This window comes from Camellia sinensis, chromosome 6, assembly GCF_055761805.1.
Source record: "Camellia sinensis isolate YWXY chromosome 6, ASM5576180v1, whole genome shotgun sequence".
Taxonomy (NCBI): domain Eukaryota; kingdom Viridiplantae; phylum Streptophyta; class Magnoliopsida; order Ericales; family Theaceae; genus Camellia; species Camellia sinensis.
This window is the reverse complement of record NC_138966.1, coordinates 94,649,379-94,669,028: the sequence shown is the minus strand read 5'-3', so window position 1 is coordinate 94,669,028 and position 19,650 is coordinate 94,649,379. Positions and strand designations below refer to the sequence as shown.

General features: G+C 32.3%; 1 protein-coding gene across 1 annotated transcript; it reads left to right on the top strand.

Moving 5' to 3' along the window:
• Positions 1 to 9,957: 9,957 nt before the first annotated feature.
• AGP5 (arabinogalactan protein 5) lies at positions 9,958 to 10,730 on the top strand. Its single transcript, XM_028216253.2, has one exon. The coding sequence runs from the start codon at positions 10,118 to 10,120 to the stop codon at positions 10,493 to 10,495; it is 378 nt and encodes a 125-aa protein (XP_028072054.2). The 5' UTR covers positions 9,958 to 10,117; the 3' UTR covers positions 10,496 to 10,730.
• Positions 10,731 to 19,650: the final 8,920 nt, after the last annotated feature.

The window sequence follows — 19,650 nt, the reverse complement described above, 5'->3', positions numbered from 1 at the left end:
ATTTTTCCCACACCACTTTCCTCACCCAGTCAATGCATGAACGATCCACATCCCAATCAAACAAACAAACAAACAAACTTGGGACCATTGGCTTCGTTTGGCTGAGCTGGTAGGGATTAAAAAAGTATAAAAAATAAAATAAGTTAAATAAATTAATAAGATAAAATGATATATTTAAATTTTAATTATTTTATTTTTTCATAATAACTAAAAAAGCTAAAAATATTTTGCCAAACAAACTTTGTAATTCTAAGTTAAAAAAGTCACAATTCTAAAAAGTCAATTAATTTTTTTTATTGTTATTATTAATTTTTTTATTTTTTATTTTTATTTTTTTTAAAGCCAAACAACAACATAATCACGCACCATATGGTGATGTTGACTTGACCATAGACTCTCCCTATCATCTGTATCACCATCCAATTTATCCAACTGGCATTTTCAGCCCCTTCACCATCAACCTAATCCAATTTTTGTTTTTGTCTGTGTTTTTTTTTTTTTTTGGAAAAATAACTATGTATTTTTGTATTTTTTTAATAAAATTAATAATAAGGGCAAATTACATATATCTCTCGAGATTTGGCTAAATTACAGATACCCCTTGAGGTTTGAGAAATGACAAATTCTCTCCTGAATGTTATATTTGCATAACAAATTAGGGGGTAATTTGTTATGAAATATAAACCTCAAGGGGCAAATTGTTATAAAAATACAAACCTCAGGGGGCGGGATGTAATTTCCGAAACCTTAGAGATATTTGTAATTTAGCTAAACCTCAAGGGAAGTATTTGTAATTTGCCCTAATAATAAACGTTACAAGTTTTAATAATTAAAGCTATAAAGTTTTTCATGAATCAATAATTTTTTTTTGAAAGACCACACTGATTTGTAGTTCTCCATTATTTATTATTATTATTATTATTATTATTATTATTATTCCTGCAATACAAACCATTGAGGTTGTTCGTGGGATTAAATTATTAATCTTGTGAATTTTTTAAGAAACATATTTGTTTTTAAAAAATAATTATGAATTTATAAATATGTTTTAACGAGGGAATTAACAACTTCATAAAGAGATAATATTGAAATTAAATTTCATTGGATTAGAGGTAGAAAGATTATTTTGATCCTTATTTTATAAAAATGATAAAGTCACATTCTATATGAGAAGGCTTTTGTGTAAATTCATAGATTTAATTCTAACAAATTAATATCACTACATTAATGCATAAATAAACATAATTTATCTTACATCTTTAACCTAATATCACTATAATAGTATTCCCTTAACCCAATCCTATTATACTAATAATCTCCTCAAATCTAATTTGACAAATAAACGGGCCCCATGCGTTTATCACCTTAGGTATAGAGTTTGACTCTTCTCGAGACTAGTCACTTAGATGATAACACAGGAGTGTAAAAAAATTGATAAAACTGGACCGACAGATCAATCCCAACCAAAATTTCAATTTTCAGACTGTTTTTCATAATATATAGTCTGTTCCGATTTTAAAATTTTAGAAAATGATATATAAGTCTACTTTTTAGGCTTACTTTATATTTGATTGATATCATTGACACATTATTAGGGTCTAGAAAGTGGGTTTAATTTTTAGACTTGAATAATAATGGTCTAAATTTTTTTATATAGATGCAAATCGAACCGATCGAATATTACATTTATATACTTTTATATTTTAATTCTTTGAGTATTATATGATAAGATGTAGTAATTTCAGAAACTACTTAATTTTACTAAATGAGTAATATCAAACTTATAAAATTTATTATATTTTTTCTAAAAACTTTAGGGATGGTCAACGTAATCTATCCGTTCCTTTGCCCTTGGGACTGACTTCTTTCTGTTAAGCTTCCCTCACTCAATGTCCCTACTTTTTGTTGTCAATTCTCCGAGCGGAGATGCAGGTGAAAAAGTGGATCAGATTTCCGGGAAGGAGCCAAGAACGATATCCTTTCTCGTGCCTAATGCTTCAACGATAGAGCCCCTCTGTCCGCTACTTTAAATTATACTACTCGAATTGAACTTGAGATGATAAACAAATCAAATAATTTGAGTTTGACTAGTGTTTAGTTTGTTAAAAAATGGTTCGAGTTCGAGTTCGAGTTCGTTTAATAAATAAGTTAAATTTGAACACATTTTAAAGTTCATTAAGGTTTTCAAACTAAACTTGAAAATCAATTGCTTGTTCAGCTCAATTCAATAAATTTAAAATTATATAAGGTATCAAAACATTCGAGTTCAGTTCGGCAAAAACTTGTTTGAGATTGGTTCAAAAGTTTAATGAACCAAATTTGATAAATTTTGAAACTCGTTAAAGTTATCAAATCAAGTTTGAATAGTTAATTGTTCAGCTCATTCGGCTCATTTATAACCCCTAATTGTGATTATATAAATTGACCAAAATTTTAAATATACAAAAATTTTGAAAACTATAAACAAAAATTTATTTGATATCTATTTTCATTTTTGAAAATTTGTAAATAATTCATAAAATTTATTAAATTCTTGTACCCAAAAAAAAGAAGTTGATTTTATTTGTTCGATAATAAATTTTTTATTTCTTATTTCTCTTGCTCTCTCCGATCATCATCCACCAGTCATCATCACCACCAACCACCATTGTTAGAGCATCTCCAATGCACTAGGCATATAATACTTGTTAGTTAAAATGCCTAATGTGATTCACTTTTTTCAATTCCAATGCACTAGGCATATGATTAGGCATTTTGCCTCAATTCATATTCACTAGCTACATGTAGCTAGCCTTCAACGCTAGGCAAAATGTATTCAATCATTAGGATCATTTCCCTCCATCTTTATTGTTGACGTGGCATTCTATAAAATTAATAATATTTGGATAAATAGCTAAAATAAAGAGCATGGTTGGAGTAAAAACATAAAACAGTTGATAGGCAAAATAAAATATATACTTTATAGTAATATTCAGATAGGTAAAATGCCTATTACCGTTGGAGATGCTCTTAGTGGCTTGGGCCACTATTGTTAGCTACCTCCTTTGGCAACCACCACATTCCACAATTGGGAACCATCTTTGGCGGCAGGTAGCCATCTCTGATCATTGACTATTACCTCTGGCTACCATCTCATACTAGACACTAGTTTCGGACATCATTCATGCAAAAAAACCAACACCCTCTCTCACTTATTTTTAAGTCATATATGAATGTAGAAGAATATTTTTTGTTTTTTAAAAATACACATAAATATGATTAATGTTTTTATTAAAATAATAAAAAAAAATTAAATGTTGTCAAAAGGCCCCTTGATATTAAATGCACATAAATATGATTAATGTTTGTATTAAAATAATAAAAAAAATTATAAATGTTGTCAAAAGGTCCCTTGATATTTTGATGCGTCATTTTTTAAAAATGATTTGGTTATAATTTTTTAAAAATTGAGTTTTTTTTTTTGTATTTTTTTGTTTTTAGTGAATATTTTTTAAAATTTTAAGTAATTTTTCTTACTTTTTTAGATGTACCTTAGTTAGATGAATCTTAAAAAGTAAAATATTTATAAAAAATTGATAAATATACAAGAATACGAAAATGTACTGAATTTTTTATATTTTTTTGTGTATTTTTTATATTTAGTGAATTTTTTAATTTTTTTTCACAAATATTTTACTTTTTAAGTATATTTATGTTAAGTGTATTTAAAAATTAAAAAAAAAATTACTTAAAATATTAAAAAATTCAATAAAAATAAAAAATATGAAAAATAAAAAGTTTTAAATTTTTGAAAAGTGAATTCAAAAAACTCATATCAAATAAGCTGAATATCTCTACTCATGTAGTAACAATTTGAAGGTCACCCAAAATAATTTGTCGTTTTATGTTTTCTTCGACTAAAATATGATCTAAGAAACATGCCATAGGAATAGTGTTTTTGGTCTCAAATGTTGATGGAAATTCATGCTGTTTGCTCTTTAGTGCATAGTGCCCATTTGAAAAAAAAAAAAAAGAAAAAAAAAAAAAGAAAAAAAGAGAGAGAATTTGGGAGAGATAAAAATGGACAAATTTTACTTTACTCTTGTGGTTGGACTCATGTGCAGATTACCCTTTCTCATTTAAAAATAATCACATAGTCCCCTTGTGATTTGTGAATTGAAGTGATTAGGCCCGTTAACGATTAATGAAAAGACTAAAATATCCCTATTTATAAGTAACCTAAATGTACGACCTATAAATATTTTTCGTCATTTGCTTGGGAAGCATAATACATTTTAATTTCATATACTTTATTCCATGTGTGATTTATTTCCTTAAAATTTCAAGATAAGTATATAACTCCCTCGTGTCTGACTCGCGTTTTACACTTCTTATTAAGTTAGACAAAATGTTTAACGTTGCACTTTATTTCACAAACCACAAAGAGTTTATGTAGTTATTTCTAAGTGAGAGGAGTAATCCACATATGAGTAAAAACACAATGAGATAAAATGAAATTTGTCAAAAAAATAAAATTAATTACACTACGACTCTTCAACTTTTAGTGAATTTTACTTTACTATTTTATTTTTAAACTCATACATTTTGACTATTTAACCTATGGAGGTTGTTTTATCCTTTTGAGATCCTATGATAGCATTACAACGGATTGACCCAAACTTTTATCAATATTGTAAGGAAATTTTTTTTTTTGATAAAAAAAATAAAAAAAATTGCTCTGTTTGGTTTTAGTTTTTTGAGTTATTTTTCAAAAAAGTGATTTGAAAACTATGTTTTAAAAAAGGATATGTGTTTGGTTTCTAAAAATGTGACTATTGTAAAGAAATTCAAATTTCTTTTCACACATAGAGAGGGAGGGCAGCCTGAATGATGTATTCAACAATAAATTGAAACAAAAAAATTATTGTCACATCAAAGATACTACCATATTTGTTTTATGTATACATATGTACATATTGTATATGTATCAAAAAATAATTTGGTATGTACCCTTTTATCGATGCATACCCTACCATTAAATTTGTGATTTTATTATAAAATTTCATGATATCAACCACAAAATACGTAATTTAATTACAAATTGGCATAAAAAAGGATAAATTACAAATACACATACTGAGATTTGCTTAAAATATGAATTACCGCTTGTAGTTTGAAAAATTACAAATACCTCATTATCAGAATTTTTTATTTAACATAATTAATTAAAAAGGTAAATTTTCTAACTGTTCACCTATACAATAATAAAATTATTTGAATTATTAATTGAAATAGAATTTTAATATTATTAAAAACTGTTAATTAACTTGATGATTTATTAAAAAAATGACCTATTTGTTATGAAATTAGAAACTTTAGGGAACAAAATGTAATTTTTAAAACTACATGAGATAATTTGTAATTCAAGTAAATCTCAAGAGGTGTGTTTGTAATTTATCCGAAAAAATTAAGTAACCAACTTACAAACTTTTAAAACACCAAATACAAAAGTATTTTTGAGTTTTTTTTTTTTAAATTTAAAATCCCTCCACATTGAATATTGTGTCAACGTAAAATTCAAAATCTTGTCCCATTGGATTTTCAGTCAACTTGTTGGAACCATTCAGCAACACCAAAATGGAAAAAAAAAAAAAAAAAAAAAAACGAAACAAAAAAGAACAAATCACATCTCTATTTCCAAGTGTGCATTTGAAAAAAAAAATAATTTAAAACTTTTTTGATTTTTGGACTTAACCAAACAAAAATTCTAAAAATTTTCAAAAAATTAAGTTTGAAAAATCGGAACCGAACATGTTGAATAAAATCGTACAAATACCCCTTTTCTCTTTTGAAAAGGAAAAAACAAAGTGTTTTTATAGTTAAAAAGATTAAAATGTATGCATGCTAAATGAAGGATCTAATAGCGTTTGGTAGAGTTTTGTAAATGTGATTTAAGAGTATGAGTTGTATTTTGAATTTGTGTATTGTGGAATTATGATTTGAGTGTAGAAAATTTGTTTGGTAAAGAGTTTTGAAAATAGTTTTGAAAAGAGTTTTGATTTAAGTGGGGAATTGTTGATGTGGCATTTGAAATTTGATGCAAAAATTTACAACTCATATAGCTCAAAATTATTTTAAAGCACATAAAAAATTTTAAAAATTTCAGAAAATATTTTTTTCGATTATATATTAATTGCAAAAAAAAAATTTGTAAAAAAAAAAATAAATAAAAATCACTTTTCTGGTCAAACCGGCCGATCAACTGGCCGGACGTCCCGTTTTGAAAAAAAAAATTGAAACACGCGCTCGGTTTTTACAGAACAGACAGAGCGTTCTGCAGAGCTGTGGAAAATTAATTCCATAGCTTCATCCAAACACCATACTCAAACTATCATGTTGAATCATATTTTGAAATCACAACCAAACACAGCCGTAATAGTTGAATGGGTTTTACTGTAATTAACTCAAAAAATTATGTTCGTTTGGATTTTGTTCTAATAGCTTTTGATATCATATATTTGAATAAAATTTATCTATATATGTCACCAACAAATATATGACTTTAAATTTTAAACTCTAAACCACCCTAAACAATTTATTTTGAGAAATTCAGCTCAAGATTTTTTTGAGACTTTATACTAAATAACAAAATTAGGCTTTAATTTACTTAGACATTTGAAAAATTGAGGCTCCTAATTAATTTTTTATTCTTCATAGTAAGTCTTAAGCGATGAATTAAGTAACTTATTGAGCCACATCCGACTTTGAAGGCAGACCATGGTTCGGCTTCAAGTACATCTTAGAAGTAACTTCTTCTTTGGATACTCGCAAGAACTTTACATGTAACAGATAGATTTACAATTCACAAAACAATCCTTTAAAATATTACCAATTATTGAATCCAAGCCCATGTTCTGCTCTCCATGTATGTTCTGTTGTCTATATCATTTTTTTTGTTCTTTCTTCTTTTCCTTTTATCAAATTCATTATAAAAGTTGATAGCACATGTTAGTGGGAATTTATTCGAAATCATCTCTCCAAAACATTTTCTCCATCAAATATTCATCTTTTTGGGATGCTTAAAATTGGCAATAGATTGCAGAGGCCTCATTCATCAATTATGTAGGATATGGCTATTGATTCTTCCCCAAATATTCAACTTCAAAAACACCCCTATTGATTATTTGTCCAAAGATTTTTATTTATTTTTGACATTTGATAGGAGGAGAATAGTTGAAGAAATTGCATTACGCATTAAGGAAGAGTTGAATTCAAATATCACACCTAAATAAAAACGCGCAACAATCCATTAGTCTAAAAGGTGCTCCAAAATATTTAAAGCATCCCAAACTTGAAAAAATTACGATCGTAAAGGGTTGTTAACAAATACTACAATTTAAATTCACAACTGTTTTTTTTTTTTTTTCATGCTACAATTTAAAAAATTCTACTTTCTCTTCTCTCATGTTCTGTGGTTCTTGAAGTTTGCTTCTGTTCCTTTTCTTGCAATCTTACAAGAAAAATGATTTACAAATATGATAAGTTATCTAAAAATACATTTAGAATGATATGCCAATAATATTTGTAGAATTATGAGGCCAATAATTCTCCATAAAATTTTTGTAATATATCATTACTCCCCTTATAGTCAACAACAGCTAATTCACAGCTCTTAGAATTAGCTCTTAGAATTCCACATATAAAATAATCAACTACTATCTACTAAATCCTATAGTATCAAATAGACAAATGCTAACAAATGTCATTGAAATAAAATATTTTAAAAAAATATGTCAACATTTAAAAAAAAAAAAAGAAGTTATGAAATCAGTTTTAAAATTAGTAAAATAACGAAAAAAATCTCCAATTCATAATAATTTCAAGCAAATGTCTAAAGAAAAATGTAAAATACAATTATCCCAAAAGAATTAAGTAACTTAAAAAAAAATAAAAAATAAAATTGAATGCACAATTTGAATAAACACAACCTCCGTGTCGACAACACTGCATTTGACAATGGTAAATTATTTTTAGATTTTTTATATTATATTTGTATGTTTTAGATTTTTTTTTTTTTTTTAAAAAAAAAAACTGTGAAATGAGGCCAATGTTTTCAACATCTGAACACATACCACTACAAAATTGAGAAAAGTGATAACAAAATTAACAAGGCAATTATACTTGCACTGTGTTTTTTTGGATTTGGTTAACCAACTTTAAAATAATTTTACATTTTTTTTTTATTATACACACTCTCATCTATTATGCACAAATATTTTAAATCTCTTAACTAGTGTTTAAAGGGAACTTGTGAGAAATGGTTCTATAATATTTTTTTTCATCCCAAACAGACTCTTGTTTGATCCTCGCTCTGATACCTGAAACAAGAAATACTCTAGTTAAGGGTGTCAGAATTAACACTCTAACGATTAAATCAGATTTTGGATGAGAGAAGATGAGTTAAATATTTCAGAAATTGAGTCAAGTTGGATGATAGTGCATACATTTTCCTTCCATGTACCTTCTATTTATAGAGTCTTGATATAGATATTTTCTACGTTATTTGACCTATTCGTCATTATCATCACAATGTCAGGACCCAAGTTCCTACTACGCCTCCAGAAAAGGATAGCCTGGGCCTACTCTAGTACTTAGTATCGATGTTTGTCAATTTTGTCGATATCACTTATTCAGTGTATCACTTGATTGGCAAACAGACTAATCAATGTTTGAACTTGTGTAATCTAGTGGGCTTAGTTGGGTTTAAATGCGCATTATTTGTCAAATATATAATTTTTATACTCGACATACACAATTGTTACTAAAATTCATATCTTTAATCTCTTATACATTCTATTTAAGAAGTTATAAATTTAAAATCACTGCTCAAAACTAAAAATTAAAATGTAAATAATTTAAGGAAAATGTTTTTTTTCTCGAATTTGAGCCCCCGAATCCCCCGAATTAGATAGAAGAGAAGAGATGGGAAGAGGAGGAAGAGAGGGGAAGAGATGGCAGCCCCTCCGCCCGCCGTCGCCTCCGCCCGATCATCGCCCCATCATTGCCTCGTCGCAGTTCGTCGCAGCCCCGCCGTCGTCTCCGTCTTTGCCTAGCAGCCTCTGCCTCTGCCTCAGCCTCCGTTCCGCCTCCCCCTCCAGTCCGATTTTGTTGACCCCTCCAGTCCAGTTCTCCTCCTCCTTCTCCTCCTCCTCCTCCTCCTCTTTTTCTTCTGAAAAAAATAAAAAATAAAAAATAACGAAAAAAACGTCGTTTTTGAATTTCGAGAGGATTGAAGAGGCTTAAATTCGAGTAACCAATCACTACTCATAATTTAAATATAAAATACAAATATCATTTCTTAACTAATCCCACTCAAAAATTGATAATATAATCTGTAAATTTGCCCGTTGGGAGCCATTCAATGAAAGAGTTGGTCCCCCCCACGCACAAAGCAACTTAAAATAATGTTCCTAGAACGTGCAAATCAAAACGGTACCCTGGAATTTTTGTTATTAATTAATGATCCAACGGTCTCCAGAATCTTAGTATCCCATCAATCAACGTTCGACCCAGAACTTAACCTCGGCCGTCGATTTTCAATCAAATCCCACCTTAAAATGGGGGAGATGAACGGTCATGATTTTATGACACGGAAAGAAAAGTCCATGTTCTTTGAAGGGTTCACTGTTGCTGAGTTGTCAATCAATGATTAGTCAGACAGCGCGAAATTAAATTATTTTCAAATGCGCAGTGATTGAGGGCCCGACGTTTCGGGGCTCGAATGCCCCGAAATTCCGTTTAAGGTAAAAAAAAAAAAAAAAAAAAGAAAGAAAAAAAAAAAGTTTCCAAAATTAGAAATTAGGGGCATTAGGGGCAAATTTTTTAGGGCCACCAATCATTTTTGTTTTCAAATTAGTTGTCCTCAAAAACCACTCTCTCTTCGTCTTCTATATAAACTGCGTTTCTCTGTAACTTCAAACTCCATTGCCCCTCTCTCTCTCTAAAGCGAATCTGTTTCTCTCTCTCTCTCTACTCTAGCTCTCTCTCTCTCTCTCTCTCTCTCTCTCTATATCTCTAGCTTTCTCTCTCTGAAACTCCCTGTTTTTGTAGTGTTTCTAGAGAGAGAAAATCAACTCCAATGGCTTACTCGAGCGTAGTGGTGGTTTTGATGTTCGCTTTGGTGGCTGGATCTGCCATCGCTCAGGCTCCGGCAGCTTCACCGACGAAATCTCCGATGGCGTCGCCGCCGAAGGCCGCCGAGACTCCATCGGTGGCTCCGACACCGTCCGTGAAGCCACCGACCTCCTCTCCTATGTCCTCTCCACCTGCTCCTCCCACCGCCCCGGCCTCGACTCCCACCACGTCGTCGATCGCCTCCACTCCCGTTCAGTCTCCCTCGGCCACTCCCAGTCAGTCTCCCTCGGCCACTCCTAAGAGCGGCGCCGCTGTTAACAGAGTCGCCGTTACCGGATCCGCCGCCGTTGTATTCTTCGCCGCAGCAACATTGTTGCTTTAGATCTGATATCTGGAGTTTGTTTTCTTCATTTTGATCGAGATGAAGATTCTTTAGGATTTATTTTTTAGATTTTAATTTTAATTTTAATTTTCTTTTTTATTTCATTGCGGTGGTGTTTGATGTTATTATTATTATTATTATGATTACATTTGTCTGATTTACACTTGATTTGATTATTTGTATTGTATTGTTGATTCTGATTATGAATTCTTTTGCTACGATTTCTTTCTTATAATCTCATGGCTTTTCTCTTTGAATGCATTTTATTTTGTTTTGTTTTATTTTTTATGGAATTAGTTGGTGTGCAGTTAAAAGTTGAACTAAGCCTATGTGGGTTTTGTGGCTTTTTTTTTTTTTTTTTTTTTTTGTTAAAATAGTCTCAAAAAATAAAATAAGATTTTCAATTTAATATTATATTCTTTCTCTCAAAAAAAATTAAAAAAAAAATTAAAAATCCTTTTTAAATTAGGTTTTTTAACTCCCGAGTATAATAACAAAAAAAAAAGTGCGCATCTCAAACGATGCCTAAATCACACAGTTAAGATATTTGATCAATAAAAATGATTAAAAACAGCTCTGAACAATAAGGATTATTAGACGGAAGATTTTGATTAATAAAAATTATTAAACAAAATATCTCTTATCAGTAAGAGTTTTTAAAAAAAATCCTTATTAAATTATATTTTCACAAACTTCTATCGGAAAGAATTTATTATGAGTAAAATATAAATAAAATATAATTTTATTTTATCTATTTTTTTTTCTCCAAAACACAACGTTATCAACTTAAAACTAATCACATTTTCAGTGTATTTAATTTTAATTTTCTGAATTTAGTTTTTTAAAAATTAAATTTTTTATTTTTTATATTTTTTTATTTTTAGTGAATATTTTTTAAATTTTAAGTAATTTTTTTTAAAATTTTTTAAATTCAATTTATTTAGATTTATCTAAATAGTAAAAGAATATAATATTTTCTATGTACCAATTAACGATACTAATGTATTAACAGATGATGTGACATCATTTGTATAATTTTGAATATTTGTAACTTGTATAATAAATGTCGTAAATAATAATATCATAACACTAGTTGGTATACTAGTGTGTACACTAATTGGTGCATGTATTATCAGTGATAGTAAAATATTTGTTAAAAAATATTTTAAAACTTTAATAAATATATAAAAATATAAAAAATATACTAAGGCCAAGTTTGGGAAGACTAAAAAAGTGCACTTTTTGTCTTTTTGGACTAAAAAATTGAGGTTGAAAATATGGATGTTTGGGTTAACTTTTTGACTTTTTATTGAAAAATGTGTAATAAAAAATTGTAAAAATTAATTTGTAGGGAAAAATTTGAATTGGGAGTTGTGCAGCCGTAATTGTTGACTTTTGGTGAATAGTGTTAACTTTTTAACTTTTTGAGTAATTTTTTGGCTTTTTGGCTTTTTTGGATCTTCCCAAACTTGGCCTAAATTTCTTTATTTTTTAAATATTTTTTGGTATTTATATATTTTTTTATAAATATTTTTTATTTTTAAGTATATTTATATTAAATATGTTTAAAAATTATCATTAATAACATTAAAAAATAAAAAATAAAATTTTCTGAAAATAACAACCCACAAGCTGATTGTTATTGTCACAGAGATCACATGCGAGTGTGACTGTGATAGTATTAAAAAAAAATAAAGTACTAATAAATTTGAGTACAAGAGTTTTGTTTTTCTGCAAGAGGTGGTTTTGTCGGTTTGTGCGTGATTAAAGGTGGTGGAGTGGGTAGTACTAGTACAAAAGCCTAGAGGTGTCTTGCGGCTTACAGCTGTGTTCCATGTGCATCAGAGAGACTACCAGATTAATTAATTTTTAAATTCAACTTAAATTTAAGACTAAATTACAAATATATTTTTATCCGAAATTTATTTAAAATACGAATTATTTTCGTAATTTAAAAAATTATAAATATTTTAATGTCAAAATTTTTATTTAACAAAATTAATTAAAAAAATAAAAATTTTAACTATTCACTTATATAATAATAAAATTATCTGAATTATTAATTGAAATAAAATTTTAACATTATTAAAAATTGTTAATTAACTTGATGATTTATTAATGAAATGATCTATTTGTTATGAAATTAGAAATCATAGGGGGCATAATGTAATTTCTAAAATCATAGTGATAATTTGTAATTTAAATAAACTTCAAGGGTGTGTTTGTAATTTATCCTAAATTTAAGTACTTTTTAAAATTTATTTGACTTCAAAAAATAAATTGTAATAAATTAATTAAACGTCATATTTTAAAAATACAACTTTAATTTTGAAATAATTAAATAAAATAACAAAAATAAATTTAAAATTATTTGAGCTTTAAATTTTATTCTAATTAACTTGGATTTAGTTTTTTAAAAAAATTATTGATCAAGACTTCATTTTTTTTTTTTGAATGATCTATTAGGAAAAAAAAAATCAATTTATTAGCTTATTAGTTTATTTATATCACATTATCTTTCCTTTTTTTGCACGTTTAAAAATTAAAAAAAAAATAAACTTTTTTTTTTACTTTCCAAAATAGGCCTTCAAACTTAAAAAATTGATTTTGTAATTGAAATCAATTCAATTACAAAATTGAGTTGAGTTTGAACTTGAGCAAGTTCAAAAGGGAAAAAAAAAAAAAAATTAAATTAATATACATTATGAACAAAATAGAGACTATATTATTAATAAATTTCATCAATTAAGTATATAAATTTAAACAATTACCAAATATATAAATGCAGAAATAAAATAGATTTTATATATTATAAAAAAATAAATATTAATTTATATTTTTTTTGTATTTACGGGCATTATCAAGTCGAGCTTAGGTCTACTTGACCTTGCCTCCAACTAAATGATTTTAAAAATCAAGCTTGAAATTGTTGTTTAGAATAAGTTGAGCTTAAACGAGTTTATTCATTTCATTTGCAGCTCAGGTGGGAGTAATTAGGTTTTCGGAATTTCGTGGTGGCAATGTATCAACCAATAGCAAGAGGTTACCTACATGACCTAAAAAATTAAAATAATAAATCACAAACTACTATTGATTAAACACACAATCATATGATGTTATGGGAAGACTAGACAATTTTTGGAGGGGTGAACTCTTACATAGTTTAGGATTGTAAAACAACTCTAGTTATTCAAGTGCATATTTGGTTTGTTAAAAAATGGTTTAAGATATATAAATAAGTCAAATTTGAATATAATATAAAGCTGATTAAACTCTAAATCAAATTTGAATATAACTTATTTGGTTAGATAAATTTATATGCATTATAAAATCAATCTATTCTTCCTCAGTTCAATTAAAATATATTTAAGATCAACTTGAAAAAATAAACAATTCAAGTTTGAATACAATTTAAAACTCATTAAAATTTTAAATTAAATTTCAACAATTCTACCATACTATTTGTAGAGACCCCATTTTTGGCCGACCTTAAGACTCAGACATCACCGATTGAGCGCTCAGTGACGTTGCATATCGTGCTCGTTCAGAAGTCTCAGAGTCGCGGCCGTGAGCCCTGCCTCCGGATTTCCGAACCCTCTTTCGTGCCTTGCCTCGGTTTGCGAACCAGACTCGATTTTCTCTGTTTCTTTTCCTGAGGGGAGGGAGAGGTTCCGTAGACCGTCTCTCAGTGGCCGTAGGCTACATTTGGTGGCCGTAGGCCATTTTGCCCATTTCGGAGCCCGGTTTCCGGTTTTTCGGGACCGTTGGCCGTGTGCTTCGGTTCGGAACCGCTTAACCGTCTCCATTCGCTCTGAATTTTGGCATACATCTTATTTGCTCCCTTTTGAGGGACACTGGGGTCTGAGAAACCCACTTCGTAGCCGAACGCCACTTTTGGTGCTTAACAGCTCATTTTCGGGGCCCCAAACTGCGTGTTTTGGCCCCCGAGCATTCGTTTTGCATCGATTTTCGTTTATTTTTGGCAGGCACCTCTGTCTTATCACCAGGAAGGTCACTGGAGGGTGGGAGGCCAGCAATTATCTTGGCAACCAGTTATATTCCATTTTCGCCCTCCGACACCCGTTTTTCTCGCTTCCGAGCCAATGTTGAACACCTTGGGACCACTTTCTTCAACCTCGAACCACATATTTGTGTTGTACACACATGGGAGGACCCTAAAAATTCATGGCCGGCCACTATTTCCATTTGACCCTTTTGAACCCTTCCTAGAATTGGCTTGTTCTCTCTCCTGTTTTAGAGTTTCCAAATTCGAACCACAGAGTTGTGATGAGGAGACCTAGGAAGCCACCTTTTTATGGTGGCCGGCCACTAATTATTCTTGACCCTTTTGACCCCTAGCCAGCCGGCTAGGGGGGGTGGCCGGCCGGCCACCTGCAACAAAAATACCTGGCCGGCCATGATCCTCACATTGCACACTTTACAGCTGTACAGCTGTTTCCCCCAGAAAATATCTATATCCGGGGGATATTTTGTGGGGGAACAAAAAGCTTCATTTTGGCTCCACTTTTGCCTAGACTCTTCTCTCCCTCTCTTACATATATTGCTGGCCTCCCAACTCAAGAAAGAGGGTTAGAAGGATTGGTTGGAGCATATACATACATATCACTCCATTTCCTTCAAGTTTTGGGCTCCATTCCTTCATCATCTTCAAGCTCTACCATCACCACTCCATTCCAGCAGCAAGGGGAGGAATTCCAGCAGCTTAGAGTCATCAAAGTTGGTCCAAGAAGCAACAAAAGCATTGGCCCTCAAGGGTAAGTCCACTTTCCCTCTTTTCTAGCTCATTTTTGCACCAATTTCTTAGCCAACATGCTTACTGATTTGAGCTCCGACAAAAATTGAAAAGGTCATTTTTTTGAGCTTATTTTCTTGTTTCATTAAGGGCTCAACCCTGTTTGAGGCCCCCATATTGCACTTGCTTCAATATCCCCTTGTATGTCAATTTTCTTGCATGATTTATTAGCCTAGTGTGCTTCCATTTTTGGGCGTTTTACAGAACTAAAAATAGGCTTATTTTGAGCCCCTTTTCAATATTGAAGAAGGACTCATCACTGTTTGAGGCATATTTTATACACCTTGTGTTATACCTCTCTTTTGGCCCCCATTCTTGCATGCTTTGGCAGCCCATTATGCTTCCATTTTTGGACGATTTTCAGAACTGAAAGTGGCCTTATTTTGACCTTATTAACATGTTTTATTAAGGGTCTTTGCTTGTTTGGTGAATGCTTTGTATACTTCATGTTATAGCCTCTTTTGAGCCTCATTTTGCATTGCATTTCTAGCATGTTTGTATACTGTTTTGGGGATTTTACAGTTCTGTAAATATGCTTATTTTTGGTCCCTCTTCAATGTTGTAGAAGGGAATTTTTCAGTTTGGGCTGTGCATATACCACTTGCCTCTTTGGCCACCTTTTGGCCCTTTTTCTTGCATAAGAGCTTAGCCATATCTATGTTTGTTTTTGGCGTTTTTATAGTTCTGTAAAGTGACTTATTTTTGGCTCCTCTTCAATGTTGTTGAAGGGGCCTAACCTGTTTGAGGTCAGCAGCTATGAGTTGCTTCATAATCTCATGTTTAGGGCCATTTTTGTATGCCATTGTTGCCCTTGCTGTTTGGCCATGCTTTGAACTGGAAATATGCTTATTTTGGGGCTGCCTTGCTTCTGTCTTTTCATTCCATGTACCAATTATGCATGCTTTGTATAGCTGTAGTTCATTCTATGTGCCTAATTTTGCATTTCGGGAGAGATTCCATGCATCGGGTGTACTTTCGCCCCATTTCGGGGCTGTTTTCCCCCACATTTCGGTGCTGAAATTCCATTAGCATAATTGCATATGCCATTTTAGCCATATTGCATTGCATATGCCATTGCCTCGGTTTGCGTGCCCGTGTGCACGCATTTCGAGGCACTTCATTTTCATCCATCGGCCTCTTATGTGAGTGCGGCTGAGGCTCTCTCATGTTACTATAAGTCCATGTTACATTTTATATGTCATTTTAGCCATATTGCATTGCGTATGCCATTGCCTCGGTTTGCGTGCCCGTGTGCACGCATTTCGAGGCACTTCATTTTCATCTATCAGCCTCTTATGTGAGTGCGGCTGAGGCTCTCTCATGTTAGTATAAGTCCATGTTGCATTCTATATGCCGTTTTAGTCATATTGCATTGCGTATGCCATTGCCTCGGTTTACGTACCCGTATGCACGCATTTCGAGGCACTTCATTTTCATTCATCGGCCTCTTATGTGAGTGCGGCTGAGGCTCTCTCATGTTAGTATAAGTCCATGTTGCATTCTATATGCCATTTTAGCCATATTGCATTGCATATGCCATTGCCTCGGTTTGCGTGCCCGTGTGCACGCATTTCGAGGCACTTCATTTTCATCCATCGGCCTCTTATGTGAGTGTGGCTGAGGCTCTCTCATGTTAGTGTAAGCCCATATTACATTTCCATGTCATTTACATTGCGTATGTCATTTTTTCGGTTTGCGTGCCCGTGTGCACGCATTTCGAGACATCTTATTTTCACAGCATAGTGCATATTAGGTTGTGTCCTAGATCGCATTCATACATTTCCTCGGTTTGCATGCCCGTGTGCACGCATTTCGAGGCATCTCATTTTCATAGCATTGAGTATGCTGGGCTGTATCTTAGTTGCATTCATGCATATCATGCATATTGCATCGTGTTCGGGATAGAAGTTAGCCCGAGCACGGGAAACGAGGTGCATTTCGTACCCCGAGTGACGGAACGTGTCTCAATTCCCAGTCACCGACACTCCGGATTACCCATGATGGAGTTAGGTTCTTGTTGTGTTTACACGTGCATTCATTCTATATTGAGCTGCACATTTCGACCCCTCTGCCATCATGTATCGAGATGCGTGATTGGTGGCACGAGGATCGAGGCATGCATATATTTGTGAAAATACATTGCTATGCCCCTTTTCTGCTCTCTGTTGCAGCAAATGAAGAATCAGCAACTTTTTAGAGTTTGGCGCGCATTTCAAGAAAAGGTGTAAACAGAGGCTAATTGGGGCATCCCGGTGGATTTCCGCGCAAGGCAGCCCAGACATGCATCATTCATCAGAAGCAAGGCAGTCCCTGGCTTGCACGCCAGTTTTACAGCTTTCTTAGTTAATTTGATTAATTAATTAGGAATTTGTATATTATTTGGACTGTAATATTTGGACTGTATTATTCTTTCATTTGGGACTGTATTATTTATTCGGACCCTCTGCGCGAGGGTGCAACTGTAATAAGTGTGCGTGAGTGGGATGTATGTCTTCCAACCTGTAACAACCCTCATACTGTTTACCGATTAATGACTGATTAACTACTAATTACTGTTAACCGAGACTGATTATGACTGATAATTGAACTTAATAAAGTACTGAACTGACTGACTGAAAACTGGAACTGAATTGACTGAGTGTGTACGTTTGAATTGCATTCTATCTGTTGATTGTTTACTTGATTTGTTCGTGTTTTAGTGTTTAAACTGTTAATTGAAGGCCTTATCGGCGGCCGAATCCAAAATTGATTAATGTTTCGTGATCCCCATAATTAATGTGATTTTATGGTATACTTACCTGAAAACTGATTAGGTATGATTAAATTATATTAAAATAAGCTAATTAAAGAGTTAGGCTTAATTACACAAATGCCACTTAAGTGGCCCACTACTTGGACCATCTTTGACTTTTCATTACACTCACACATACACATTTCATCAGCTCATTTTGAGCACACCACCGACTAGAGAGAGGGAGGTAGGGAGTTAGAGTGAATTCACCTTGAATTCCTTGGAAACTTGAAGATTTGCTTGGTAATTAAAGTGTAGATTGCTAAATTGACCTCCTAGTCTTGCATTGGAGACCTAAGGTAGAGTGATTACCCTCTTGTTCATCTTGTTCATGCATGTTCATGCTTCATTCTAAAACTAAGTCATGTTTTGGTTCATTGTTGTTGAGTTGAAGCTCAATCTTTGCATGCATGTTAGTATTGTTGCATTTTGAGGTTGATTACATGGACATTAGTACATGCATGCTCATATTGTTGTTATAGACCATGTTTTCACCTGGTTTTGAAAAGAAATGAGCTCATTTGAACGAGCTTTGGAGCTTTAATTTGGTTTAAAACTCATGCATGACATGTTTGAATGTTGTTCTTGAAGAATGGTTGGAAATTGGGTTTGAATTAAACACCCTTGGGCTTTGATTTCCTAAATTGAGTTTTGAAATATGTTATTCTATGTGTTTAAAAGAGTTTTCCAGAAAATGGGCCCAAGAGGATCGGTTTTGATGCTTTAGAAGCTTGGTTTTGAACCTAGAGCTCGAATCTGGGATTTCCAGATTTCAGTCGTCCGCTCGAGCGGGAAAATCGAGCTTCCAGCATCTCTTTGCACTGTCTTGTAGTCCGCTCGAGCGGAGTACTGGGCGCTCGAGCGGAGATTTCAGCCATCCAGTACTTTTACAGTACGCTCGAGCGGGAAAGTTTACGCTCGAGCGTGTACCTTTGTTTGCCTGTACGCTCGAGCGGGGAAACCTGCGCTCGAGCGGGACCCTGTTTCACTGAAATTTCTGAAAATGTTTTCTAAGTGCATCTTTGCATCCTCATCCCATTCTAGGCATTCTTAGGCCTAGTTTAAGGCATCTTGTTGAGGATATAGATGTAGAACACACCGAGACATTAGGGATTAAGTTATGATATTTCCCAACTGTGTAGCTTAGTGTGTGTTCAACCTGTGAACTGTGTAGGGTTGGCAACTGGGGAGACGCGCTCTAGCATACTGTAGCCCGAACTCTGTGAGTAACGATTGTGTAAAGATATGTTCACAAATGATTATCTTCTGAATAACTGAACTGTACCGTTTTCTGAACTGATTACTGTTAACTGAATGAATGTATGTCCTATATTCTGAACTGTATTGTGGCATCCTTAGCACCTACTGTTTACTGTTACTGTGACAGACTTCTCTGTCGGTTCCCTTGTTGGAACCACTATTGTTTACTGACTGATGGCCATCATTACTGTTCGGTCTTCTAGACCTACTGTTTACTGTTATGCTAGCGGATGTACCACATATGACTGATTACTGTACTGAACAACCGAAAGACTGATTGAAATGAACTGT

Excerpts from the sequence above, each read along its gene's own strand:
- AGP5 (XM_028216253.2), top strand. The coding sequence starts at position 10,118 with ATGGCTTACTCGAGCGTAGTGGTGGTTTTGATGTTCGCTTTGGTGGCT.